The sequence below is a fragment of the Indicator indicator genome, chromosome 4, assembly GCF_027791375.1.
Source record: "Indicator indicator isolate 239-I01 chromosome 4, UM_Iind_1.1, whole genome shotgun sequence".
Classification (NCBI taxonomy): Eukaryota; Metazoa; Chordata; class Aves; order Piciformes; family Indicatoridae; genus Indicator; species Indicator indicator.
Window position 1 is genome coordinate 37,225,077 of NC_072013.1, and position 13,071 is coordinate 37,238,147.

The 13,071-nt window shown below is 45.9% G+C and overlaps 2 protein-coding genes across 2 annotated transcripts in view; one reads left to right on the forward strand and one right to left on the reverse strand.

Moving 5' to 3' along the window:
* AVEN (apoptosis and caspase activation inhibitor) overlaps positions 1-1,024 on the forward strand; it is a 99,548-nt gene extending 98,524 nt beyond the window's left edge. Inside the window, exon 7 of the mRNA XM_054400697.1 lies at positions 560-1,024. Within this exon, the coding sequence (XP_054256672.1) occupies positions 560-678 (119 nt within the window). The 3' untranslated portion in view covers positions 679-1,024. The remainder of the gene's footprint in view (positions 1-559) is intronic.
* A 112-nt stretch (positions 1,025-1,136) lies between these two features.
* The window catches only part of RYR3 (ryanodine receptor 3), a 249,302-nt gene continuing 237,367 nt past the window's right edge, over positions 1,137-13,071 (reverse strand). The window contains exons 95-104 of the mRNA XM_054400698.1: positions 11,809-11,851; positions 11,113-11,240; positions 9,350-9,410; positions 8,155-8,301; positions 6,974-7,108; positions 4,945-5,101; positions 4,626-4,690; positions 4,421-4,521; positions 2,838-2,889; positions 1,137-2,064 (exon numbers count right to left, since the gene is read on the reverse strand). Coding sequence (XP_054256673.1) covers positions 1,969-2,064; positions 2,838-2,889; positions 4,421-4,521; positions 4,626-4,690; positions 4,945-5,101; positions 6,974-7,108; positions 8,155-8,301; positions 9,350-9,410; positions 11,113-11,240; positions 11,809-11,851 — 985 coding nt within the window. The 3' untranslated portion in view covers positions 1,137-1,968. The remainder of the gene's footprint in view (positions 2,065-2,837; positions 2,890-4,420; positions 4,522-4,625; positions 4,691-4,944; positions 5,102-6,973; positions 7,109-8,154; positions 8,302-9,349; positions 9,411-11,112; positions 11,241-11,808; positions 11,852-13,071) is intronic.

The window sequence follows — 13,071 nt, forward strand, 5'->3', positions numbered from 1 at the left end:
ACAATGCTGTAAAGCAGTTTTTAGCTTCTCTGATTTTTCGTGGGGGATTTTTTTTGCTGTCTGACAACTGAAGCTCAGGATGGCTGAAGCTGCAAGGTGTCCCACAAGCCAGCCAACCCTGATTACTGAAGCCACTCCTCACTGCAGTGGCAGTCCTGCTTTGACTCCAAAGCACACTGTAAAGCCCTTAGGCAAACAGTGCCAACAGAACCTGGAGCCATGCCCTGTTGTGCACTCCTGGTGTGCCCTCCTGCTCCTCTCCTGCAGGCAGCATTGGGAACAGGTGGCAGGGGGGCATCACTTACAATCTGCCTGTGCAGGGCAGGCCAAGCCATGCCCCCCCTTGAACCAGGGGGAAGCCACATTGCTCCTCTGGGCTTACTGAGCTGCCTGTTGGTCACTTTTGCTGCTGTCTCTGGCCTGTAGCTGTGCTGCAGGAGAGAGAGAGAGGTTGTGTTGGAATAGTTAGGTGTGCACTGGAATGGGCAGTGGCCCCTGACAAAGAGCTGCTGGGAAATGGGTTCCAGATTTTTCAGGTCTGTGCCTTTCACTTTTCCAGACCTTTTAAAACCAGCTATGCCTGAAGAGAAGAGTACAGCATTACAGCAGCAGCAGAAGGCATCTAAAACCATGACTGAGGAGGAGCTTGAGGACTGGCTGGACAGCATGATCTCCTGAAGCTCCACTTTTGGACAGCATGATCTCCTGAAGCTCCACTTTCAGATAGCATGATCTCCTGAGGCTCCACTTTTCTCATGAAGAATGGACTAGAGCAAACATTGAGCAGCAAGTGGACTCTTTCAGTTGGATCAGTGTCCCAAATGCCCAATTTTCTTTGCTGGCACCTAAAGTTCTGTGCAACCAAAATTCATTTAGATGAGACTGAAAGTTGTGTGTGACAAGATATTCTTAGAAGGGTCTAAAAGTTGTGATGAATTGAGGATTTTCTTTGCTAAAGAGGCAGGCTGCAGCCTGCTAAGAGAACACTCACTTCGGCTTGTGCTCACTCTGTGTAGTCCTGAAAATAAAGCAATGAACAAACAGTGGCCACGTGTCCTTGTAGTCACCATCCTCAGGCCACAGCTCCAGCAGGCAGGTAAAGGAGAAAGCCAAGCACAAAGGTAAGGTTTGGTTTCTGATACTTTATTGCAGTGGGCACTTTTTAGTAGAAGAAAAAAAAAATGCATAATCCTGGCAGCTTCTACTCACAGGTGACCATAGAGCATTTTGTTATGTGGGGCTAAGAGTTCAGTTCTGTTCCTTTTGATACAGTCTATGTCCTTTAACAGCAGCACCTAATAAGCTGTCATTGAAGGTAGTACAGAAACAAACTTCAAGTGCCATTTCCTAGAGAAAGACAAAAAAAGCAGTACAGATAATGGATCTGTTTGGCTACAACACTAACAAATAAAAACTTTGCATAGCTATGTCTGCAGAGGTTTTAAGGCACTTCATGTTCCAAGGTCACCAAAGTGTTTGAAAATGTTTTCTTTCTAACTCCTTAAAGCTTCTCAAGCTGGATCTTGAATACATTCACTAGCAAATACTGGGCTGGGAAAAACTAGACAGCAGTTAGGTAAAATATTTTTTTTATGAGGCATGGCCTCTGATGTTCAAGTTCTTAAACATTGTGCAATTAAGACACCTTTTAGCCCTTTCAGCTGTACTGCCAGACACCAGGTTAATGCTGTGGTTGGAGAGTTGCTCTCCTTGCAGACCACCTTTGAACAGAAAGGCTCCAGTGACTCTGGCGTGGTTCTTCTCATGAGAATTCCACCAAAAGACTTCTTTTGTGTGTGGTGAGTGCGGAAAGCCTATGAAATCCTGTCGGGTTTTATGTCTGTCCTGAAGTTTGAAGACATTTAAAGCAAACACAAGCTGTGACATTACACCATGAGAAGAAAAGAAGTGTTTTTGTGTACTGGATCTCAACAGTCCATGAGTCAATGACTCCTCCTGCGAGCGACCTTAGCCCAGCTGATCCTCATACTGCTTCCGGAAGCAGTCCCCCGCTGGGAAGAAGTCCCAGCACCTCTCCTGGTACATCTTCCACACAAAGGACTCCTGAAAATGGTGAAGAGCAGTTAGTGTAAGCAAGACTCACAGTTACTGTAAGCAGACACCTTGCAGGAGTGCTCTAGAGAAACTTCTAGCAGGGGCCAGGTGCTGTGCCTGTTTCCATGGAGCAGAGGCAGACAGCTGCTGGAAGGTGAAGCTCATCTTCGGGAGGGCTTTGCACAGCTGCTGCTCTGCACTGGTCTGCATTCAGTACTGATCACCTCTAGGTCACCTTAGAGACACTGTTGGCCATGTGAGTTATCAGTCTAGTGATAGCAAACTGGGGATAAAAAAGGTGCTTTGGTTTGCTTGGGAAAGGTACTTCTGTAGTGTTTGCAAAACAGCTTCTTTGGAAGTAAAAAGGACCTAAGGATCTTTATGTTCATCTAAGGGCTACCAAGACTGCACTTGCACACAAACTGCCATCTACCCACCTAGAGATACTTGGGCTGCACAGACAGTGGCTTAACTACTTACTCTTCAGGGAAGCAACTCCACCTGGTATACTGCAGGGTTTGGTTTGAGAGGTGACAGTAAGTTTATTGGTAACTAACTTGTGCCAAGAGTTCAGTGTGGGGTCTAACAGCACTGCTGCAGCCACCTCTCCCTTTTTTTAACCCTTCCTTTTCTTTCTCTCTCAGAAGACTCAGGGAGGGTAGCATCATCTCCACTCCTAGGTGGTACATCAGTTCCACCTGGTGGTACACAACTACCAGGCTGGAGAAGCTAGAAATGTTGCAAGACGACCTTAGGAATGAAAGAAGGAATTCCCTACTCACCTGGCCAGTGTGCTCTGTTTCATCCTTGTTAATGAGATACATTAAAAAGAACCTGAAACAAGCACATGAAGTGGGGATTAATGCAGGACATGAACCAGCTCTGCACAGCCCAACCTAGGCTGGGGTAGGTGAGGCAGATGATGCCAACCAGCAAAGTGCTGATCCTGCTAGGCAGCTACAGTGCTTGTGTGAAAGGAGAGAACTCAGTGCTCCAGCACTGCTGCTGTGGAACTGCCAAGAGATGTGAGAGCTGCAGAAGTGTTAATGTGCTCTAGCATTGCCCTTGTGTCAGGTGCCTGGAGCCATACCTGCCTGGGGCGGATGCCAGCTCCTATGCACAGGTGCTCCGACAGCTCACCTTGGAAGAAGTTACCATGGCTACCATGCAAGTGGTTAGAGTGTGGCAAATCCTCAGCTGCACCAAGCTTTCCAGAGCCTCATGCTGAGCCTGTCTGCCTGGCCCTGATTCCTCTGCTCACTGTAAAGTAGAGACCTGAGCAGTGTGGGAAGGCTGTGGAGCACTAACAGCTGTCTGGTTCTGTCACACAATCTGGTTGGTTGGAAAAGCCCTTTAAGAGCAGCAGCTCCAACCATTCTCTAATTCTACTGTCTGGTGCTAAATCATGTCCCTTAGCACCACATCTCTGCACTTTCTGAACTCCTCCATGGAGGGGAAATCCAACCATCTCCCTGGGGAGTCCAAAATCGTGTTTGAGAACCCTTTCAGTGAAGAATTTTCTTCTAATATCCAACCTAAACCTGTCCTGGTGGAACTTGAGGGCATTTCCTCTTATCCTATTGTTTGTTACTTGGGAGAAGAGCCCAACAGGCACCCACCTCACTATAACCTCCTTTCAGGTGTGTTACACAGCTCTTGGTTAGCCTCTTGTGGTGCACTGACCTTGGGGTTACCCTTGGCATGTGCTTGCACTGGAGAGAGGAGCAGGTGTGCTGACCTGGCCCTTGCCTAACTGAGGGGCAGCCTGCTTGGGAAGTCCTTCCCTGTAGATTCTCCCATTAAGGGAGTGGCTGTTTTGAATTTACTGTGAGCTGCAGGTTCCCATCTGTCAATGAAGCAATTCAACACAGTAAGAAAAGCTTCAGTTTTGCAGTGCTGCAGCTGCCACTCCAGGAGCCACACTGTTTTCTGTATTTAAAACAAACACAACAAGCTCAGATGCTGAGTTCCAAAGCCAGACTTGCATTAGTTACACCACCAGTGCTCATGTATTTGTCATTTTTGTATGAGTAATTAATGCACCAAATTCCCTTCTGCACTATTCTCTCTGCTCTGTGTTTACTAATGAAAGTAGAGGAGCCCTGGAGACTCTGGCAATGATCTTCACCTGTGCAAGGCTCTGGACAGCTGCTCTGTCACTAAAGAGCTGAGGGGGCAGACTAAGGTAGCTCATGTAAGGTGAACACTTTAAAGATCACCAGCAATGTGGAGTGGAGCTTGGGAGGCCAGAGGGAATGGAGATGTGCCTCAGTTCAGCAGAATTCTGCCTTGGGAACGTCAGCAGTGCATGCACCCAACCTGCTGTGGAGCTGACACCAGTGTTCCAGTAGTAAACTCTACTCACAGGTAGTTTGCCAAGTTGTGTTCTTGCAGGGTGTGTGTTTCAAAGCCATGTGGAGTGGTGTCAAAGTAGTCATTGCCGATGCCACAGATGAAGCACTTGGTCTGGAAGCACAAGGGGGGTAAAAGGAGTTGACCTCAGTCACCATGTGAACTGGTAAAGGCTGGATGAGTAAGGGTAATGGAGAAGGCAGAGTGCTTGCTCATACCTCCATATCTTCTCTCACTTGTTCTTGCTGGTCTCTTAGCTCCCCAAAAGCATCAATAATCAGACCTGTTTCAAACGGCAAAGTAGCAAGGCTTCAGTACGTGGCAATATTCATACCTCAGCTGCTGTCCCTAACCACTGCAACCCAACTAAGGTCCATTTCCTGTGCTTTGCCTTGTGTAAAATAGTTACTGTCTGAAGGAATCATTTTATCAGCTCAGAAATGAGGATTTATAGCAACGTTGTGAGTGTGCCTCACATACAGACTCAAATTCACTGCAGTGAATTCTAACAGGCCCTGCCAGGGTCAGTGACAGTACCTTGAATGATGGCCAGCAGGATGACTATGACAAAGAAGAAAAAGGTGATGTCAAAGACAATCCGATACATCTCGTAAGGGTCTCCAGCAGGATCCTCGATCTCATCTCCAATGCCACCACCAGCTCTCACCCCCACATACATGTGGAACAGGTAACACTGAAAGAGAGAGAGGAAAAGTGCAGCTGGGTTGCCAGGAGTCACTCTGCTTTTTGGTTTTTAAATGGTTCTGCTCTGCTCACTCATTCCCTTTGCAAGCTGCAGTAACCATTCCTCATGTATTACACACTGCACCAAAATGCTCCTCTTGGCTTAACTTGAGGGGATCACAGCTCACGTTTTAAGAGGAGCACTCAGCATCAGCTGTTAGCCTGGGTCTGATTTACAAATAAAATCCCCCCCAGCTAGTCTTAGTCTGTATTTGTTCCCATATTCTAAGGTTTGAACTTGCTCTGAGTAAGCAGAGGCCATTTTTTTAAAGATTTTCATGGAATTCAGAAGCGTTGGCAGGCAAACATCAGCATAAAACAAATCATGACACATTCCCTCCTGTATTTAGCTGGTTCCTGGATAATACAAATGTTGCAATATTAGATGTCTGATTTAGTAAATTATTTATGATCTGGGAACCAGCCTGGGGTCAGTTGGGTGCAGGAGAAACTGCTTTACAGAATTGTTGCTGTGTGTCCTGTTTCTTGAACATGAAAGGCTTCATGGAAAAATCTTTAGAATGTGGCTCTTTAAGCTAAATAGCAGAACAGAATCTTCTGCTGATGTTCCTGCATGAATCACCTACAGAACCTTGCAAACCACCTCCAGGCACACAGTGTGGTTTAAAACCAATGCAAATCTCAAAGGCCAGTGCTCTGAAGTCATATTAGGAAGCAGTGCTGGCATCAGCACCAAACCTGAGCACCCTGGCCTGACACAAGCACACACTGAACAGAACCACACCCAGCCATCTACACTGCAGCTTCCCTGCTGACCTGAGCTGCTGGCACCAGTGCAGCCATACTGGAAATGCACCTGGGAGTGATTCTTTTCCCTCAGTGGAGAGGTTTAAACTGTAATGGTTTCATGGGTCAAGTTACTCCTACACCTCTTTTCTGACCAGCCCACTCTCGTGCTCTGTATCCACTTCAATCATGCTGCTAGGGCACTGCTCATCATTTCTGACCTGTAGTTGGTGTTTGAGAGTTCTAGGATAGGGAAGATCATTTTGTGCAGCCTGGCACAGCTCTTTTCTGAGGGATTTTAGTCTGTCCCTGGCATTTAACAGAGGGCAGAGAGTGACTGTGCCATGGCAGAAATGAGCTGGCTGCAAACTCAGAATATCACATCTTTAGTGCCTGAATTTATGCTGGTTTCTGAGTAAGAAAATTGCCTTTTCATACCATCATGAGTAGCTGTAAAGTGTCTTTTAATATGACCTAAGGGCCATTCTGTGGCAACAGGTGGAAAGAAGAAGGTAACTCAGTCCCATTAGATTACCACCCATAGCAACTTGCCATTTCCCTCTGCTCACCTTTGACTTCTCCAAATCATGACTAACTTACTAATTGCAAGCAGTCTGGGAGCAGGTTTTTCTAACTATTGCTAATGACATCAGACACTTCATGGCACTCAAATCAGGACAGGAAGAGCTTCCACGCCTGCAAATATATTTAAGCCAGCCAGGTTTATTTGTGCTGTTTTTCTGCAGGGCTGACCAGCATGTCACAGAATTTCTTTCCCATACTTTAAGGGTTTGCCATTTGTAAATAACAAAACCAAAGTTGCAGCAAATCAGATGCCAGAGTGCTGAGGAGAAAATCCTCAGCATTTCTCTCTGCTGGTGAGTGTCACCTATCCACTGCTGAGTTTAGACCACCTCAGAGGCAATTTCAAGACCCTTCACATTTGCAGAACAACCTTTAGCAGGAAGAAGCGACCCAAGGAGAACAAAAACCTCCCTCCTTGCTTGTCGTGCATGCTCAGCACCATTTGCTAACTGAGGATGAAGGGTGGAGCAGGCAGTGCTGCTGTACTTACTGTCATCATGTCGTCACACTTCATGTCTGGTTCGTCTTCGTCTTCGCTTTTGTTGTAGAACTTGCGGAAGAAGTTGAAGGCCACCACCGTGTACAGGTAGACTACGACAGCCAGGAGTCCTACAGTCAGCACCAGCTGTGCAGGGAGACATGGCAAGAGAGCAGATTGCAATTCCATACTCTCAGAAAGCTCCCAGCTCAGTGTATTGCCTCAGGAGTGAAAAGGGATCCTCTTGTAACCTTCCCAGTAAGGAGACTACACAGTGGCTGGGATAGCTCTGAGCTCTCTGTGCTGCATGGCTCAGCAGGGAGCTGGGGCAAAAAGTTTTCAAAAACTAAGGGCAAAAAGTATCAAGAACCTGAAGCTGTGTCCATCTCTCTGAGCTATTTTCACTGAAGCAGTGTTTCACGGAATCACAGAATTGTCAGGGCTGGAAGGGACCTCAAGGCTCATCCAGTTCCAACCCCCCTGCCATGGGCAGGGACACCTCACACTACAGCAGGTTGCTCACAGCCACATCCAGCCTGGCTGCAAAAACCTCCAGGGATGAGGCTTCCACCACCTCCCTGGGCAACCTGTGCCAGTCTCTCACCACCCTCATGGGGAAGATTTTCTTCCTAAGGTCAAATCTGCCCTCCTCTAGCTTGGAACCATTCTCCCCACTCCTATCACTCCCTGACACCCTAAAAAGTCCCTCCCCAGCTTTCTTGTAGCCCTGCCCCGCTTCAGATACTGGAAGGCCACAAGAAGGTCTCCTCAGAGCCTTCTCTTCTCCAAACTCAACAACTCCAATTCTCTTTCAACAATTAGTTTTGGAGGTAGATTTTATTACTCTGAGCTTTGCCTGGCCAGGTGACACGTAATCCTATTCCCCCGGCACAATACCCACTCTGTAAGCACAATGTTGCCAAGAACTGAAATCCTCAGCACCCAGATCAGTGTCACTGCTGTGAGTTCTCTCTACCTATCACCAATCAGTTAATCACTGAGCACAGCTGGTTGGGTTCTGCTTCCTGTTCTTGTGTTTGTCTGTCGTGTACAAAACCTCTTTAGCTGTCAGCACTCTGTGGGGACAGGTGATCAGAATTTCACAGGATTTAACATGGTAACATGCTGCAGAGGATCTGTTCTTTGATCACAATCAGAATGGGATTGCATTCCAGTATTTCCTAGGCACTCACCTGTTTGCCATTGTGAGTGACTGAAGACAAAATGGTTCGTAGGGTCTTGAACCCCATGGCAATATCCAGCAGGTGAGCAGCAAAGAAGAAGTTGTTGTAGTGCCCCAGGATGGACATCGTCGTGTACCAAGCCAGGTAGAGAAAGGACTGCAGAGAAGTGCAAAGTGGCAGAAGGTGAGCAGGTGCTAATGAGCCTCACTGGCTGCAGAAGAACCCTTTCTTTAGTCACTCCAATTGTGAAACAAAGCCATCCTGTCAGGATGCAGCTGGAATCACAGGCTCCATGCAATACCTCTAGGTGATGTGTCAAAAAAGCCTCTCTGTCTCTTATCATCATCTCCACTGCTCAGTTAAGGGGTGTTTGTTGCTTACTTCTACTACTGCTATCTCTGATCTTTACATATTTCAATGCAGTCTCCAGCACTGATGTTATTAGCCTTGAAATGCCCTACTTTTAGAACTGTTTTGCTTAGGGAGCTCCTTACACAATAGCTTACATTTTAATACTGATTCTGGAAGAGAGAAGATTCATTTTACAGCTCTTGAGACACTTGACTCAAGTCTCAAACTAAATCAAGCAGTACCTTCAAAAGCCTAAGGTACAAAATCCAGCCTATTCTTTCCACCAGCAGCCCCTTTGATGTGACAGCTCCTGCTGAAGGACAATGGCTCAGTGTGCTTTTAGTGCACAATGCATTTATGCAGCTTCAGCTGATTCACTTTGGCCTTCCTGTTTGGGAGTGCACAAGGGGATGCAAAAAGAGGATTAGCAAACAAACAAAAAAGGAATTTTAATATAAGCTTGGGCCTTTCAAAGGAGAAGGTATGAAAGAAAAGAATTAACCAACCATGTCAAGGAGATGGTTCAACAATCAAAAAGGGAGAACTTTCTGGAGACTGCTTGGTTTCAGCAGCTTGGGTGGCTAGATTGCTTTCTGCAAAATAAATGACTGCACCATTAACTTCCTGAGCGCTGACACTGTGCTCATGGTGAGGAGCTGCCCTTCAGAATCCAAAAGAAATTCTAAGGCAAATGAAAGTTGCTACAAGGTATGTCAGGACAAAATTGTTTCAGGCTCTAGAATGCCTATATTGTGGCTCTATAGTGCAACATTATTTCAGTGTGTTTAAAATAAAGGCAGGTGGTGCAAGACACACAGCCATGCTTGGGGAAATGCCAGCATAGGATACTCACATTATCAGTGAAAACAACTCCCAGCTTCCAGATGTGGTACTTCGTGTCAATGGAGCTGAGCCTAGGAAAGAGAAGGCTGTGTAAATGCATCTGTGTCACCAGGGAGCACATACAACCACCCAGCCAGCCCAGGCACAGCACACTGTGTGCTGAAGGCAGTGAGGCACAGGCAGCTGTTTATTCCTTGGGTGATGCAGGTGTGCACTTCACAGAATCACAGAATGTTGGGGGTTGGAAGGGAACTTGAAAGCTCTCCCAGTCCAACCCCCCTGCCAGAGCAGGATCACCCATACCAGATCACATAGGAACGCATCCAGGTGGGTTTTGAGTATCTCCAGTATCTGGTGGTTTTAAGGCTATACCTTTAATTTTTTTTGAGTTTGAGCAGAAAAGTAAAAGAGTGTAAATAAATCACAACTGGATGTTAAGAAAGAAAAATAATGATTATTCTAAACATTTCCATTGGAGAGAGAGAAACCTTTAAGATTCAGGTCTCAAAACAGAAGTTCAGTGTTCTCTCTGAAGCATTCTAGCATAGGTGCTTCTGCCCTTCTCTTCTGGCTTTGCTTTGGAGGTAACACACCTGCACACTGACCTTGGCTAAGTTATAACAATATCTCTGCTTCTCTTGCCTCTTTCTTTTGGACTAAAAAGGAGGTGGGGAAGAGGCAGGGAACCAGTCTCCTGGTCTCCTTTCAGGGGGGCCAGGGAGTTTTGTGCTGTTTCTGTTAATTGTACATATTTGTAAATATTGTAAATAGTGTATATTTGTACATAGTCATTGCATTCCATTGTAGATTGTAGTTTTTGCTTGTAAAATACAGCCTCATTTGCTTCCAAGCTGAGCTAGTCTGGTGGTGTTAATGTGGGGAGGAGACTTCAACCCACCACACCAGAGAGGGACACTCCACAACCCCCTTGGGTAACCTGTTCCAGTGTTCTGTCACCCTCACAGTGAAAAATGTTTCCATGGAACTTCCTATGCCTCAGCTTCCACCATTGTCCTGTCCTTGGGCATCCATCCTCGGGGCACTCACCCTGCACATATTTACAAACACCAATGAGGTCACCCCTCAGGCTCCTCAGAGAGTGTTCATTAATTTTGAGCACCCAGACACAGGCTGTAAGCCACTGTTAAAAAAATGTAAATATGTGTTTGTTAAAAGTGTGCAATGTGGAGCTCTTGACTTCAAGAGATGTTTTCTGTCTAGTATAAAGTGTTGCCAAACTTACCAAGAGAGAAGGCAATACCTTCTGCAAGGTTTTAAATGCTAGCCATTAGCTGACTTGAAAACAGAAACCTTTCTTTCATGTGCCTTAGGTATCAAAGGAGCCAAATTCTTGTAGTAGCCTAAAACATTTGGCATTTGGATACTTCCAAATTCTGATTTTTTCCTCTGTGCCAGGCATCTGGCTAGTTGTTATCAATACTTCTTCTGTCCTTGGGGCCACAAACTAACCCTGTTGGGGCAGCTAAAGAACTCTTAAGTGCTGCCTTGATTATTTAAAGGAAGAGTGCCTGACTCTAGCAATCAGCATCACCTCAGTGATTATTTTTCTTGCTTTTATCTGACAACCATCAGCAGGTTTTAGAACAAACCCAAAGCTTTTTCATTTTACTTCCACGGAACGAAGGCTTCTCCATTTCAGTTTTCCATGCCAAGGAGCACATCCCCGCAGTTTCAGTATAAGGTCTATTTTATCTTTGATGCAGAAGTTGTTATACCAACATACAGTTTGTCTGTGGAACTCAGAGGTCCTACCATGACACAAGAGATGCTTCTTCTGGTTCACTCTCCTCCACTGGGCTGAAGTCCAGGGCGCTCTTGTCCAAGCCCAGGAGCTCTGCGATGCGCTCCGCTCCGTACAAGTCTCCGTACTTGTTAATAACCTAAGAACAGAAGAGAAGCTTTTGCTCGGAGAACGCCCTTGGTGACATTCACCCTGCTTTAAGACAACACTTCTCAGAGCCCTAAAAGCAATCATCAAGTGTCTGTCCCAATTAGAACTGGAGCAGTCAGACCCGGCCGGAAGGGGGCGGGGGGAGCATAAAAAGCGGGGCAGAAGCATTAGCGGCCATTACCTGCGAGCTTCTGTGCAATTTGCCGGCACTTCAAGTGGCATGGTTTGCTTTTTTTAGGGGGGTGAGGGGGCTTTGTATCCTAAAGGTGACAATGACTGTGAATTAGACCTGCACGGCTGAGTGACAGCGCAAAGTTGTTTCAAAAGCCTGGGTTTAGGAAGGAAACCTCAGCCTTCTGTTCTCCTCCCTCCTCCCACCTACGCTGCAGCTGCCTGCTCACAGAGACATTTACCACAACAATGGCTCCCAGAACACAAATTTCAGTTCTCAATTATTTGCATATTTATGTGCACCGAAGTGCAGTCCACACAGATACCCAAATTAACTGAGGAGGAGATGATTGCTGCGACTTACAAGCGAAATACAAAAAGCCTACCTTCCTTTTTACAAATTTGTCCCAGTAATTGTTAGGAAAGGACCTGCATAGATGAAGCAAAGATAGTTCAAGTTATTTAACTTGTTAGGGGAAAGGAGAAAACAGCCATAAGGAAAAAAACACCCTGCTCCTGTTCACTGCAGCCACCGGGGCAATGTCATTCTCTCACAAACTGCACTTGGAATTATGAGACCAATTTCTTTTCATGTGGACAACAGCTGCTATGAATCATAACTCCTTGCAGTTTCACCTTTTTCTCCCCCTTTTTCACAGCTGCTACAGGGGAGAGCAGGCTAAGTCCTGGCACCTAATGAGTCTAACACCTCACTAATAGCAGGGTAGGCACTGCAGTATCATTCATCTCCCATAAGAATCAATATGGACAATGATTTTCAGAGGGAAATAAGGGAGTCTGGTAGCATAAATCATTTTAAAATTCCCTGGATTACTTTTCAAACAGAGGATGAACACTTGGGAATCAGTGGACAGTTTACCAACATCAAGTTACCATTTAAAAAACACATTAAAAACCTCTGAACACTGCAAATGCATGGCAAGCCTGTCCTCAGGTGGATCTTAGTATTGTTACTGGACCAGGTGAAAAACATTTCTGATTTTAAACTTCAATAGACTTCATCTGAAGAGCATTGTGCATCATCTGTCTCTGAGCAGCCATGCTCAGGCTGCTCATTCAAAGCAAATGTATTGTGAATTCAAGAGAGAAAGAAATGAAGCTATCAATATTAAAGAGGTGTCAGGATTCCTTTACTGAAAACTCCCTTTTTTGAGATTAGCAAGCAACCAGGATGCTTCAATAAGCAACTGGCTTTATGCAGGGGAGATCTTATGACAGACACCAGGATGTGCATCAGCTGTGACCTACAAGAAAAGAGATTAGAGTTCTCTCATATCAGTGACATTTCCCTCATCTTCAACTTGAGATAAAAAACATTGTTCTTGGGCAGTCTTCTGCACTGCAGTGCCCAGGAGCTCCTCATCTGATGGCTTTGGTGTGTGTGATGTCTGTTTGGTGAATGCTAACTTGTAACAGGGGGAGGTTTTTCTCTCCCCATTCCCTCCATAGAACACGGAGTTGAGCAAATGCACAGGAAGGGACAGAAGGAAAAAAAGAGGTGCTTCAGCTAAAGGACAGTGCTGGTAAAAACACCCAAATGTTGACATCAGAAGAGTGAGTTTGCTGAGGGACAGACAAACTTCCCAACTACTGCTAAGTGTTCGACTGTGTTTGTCTAAATTGGAGTT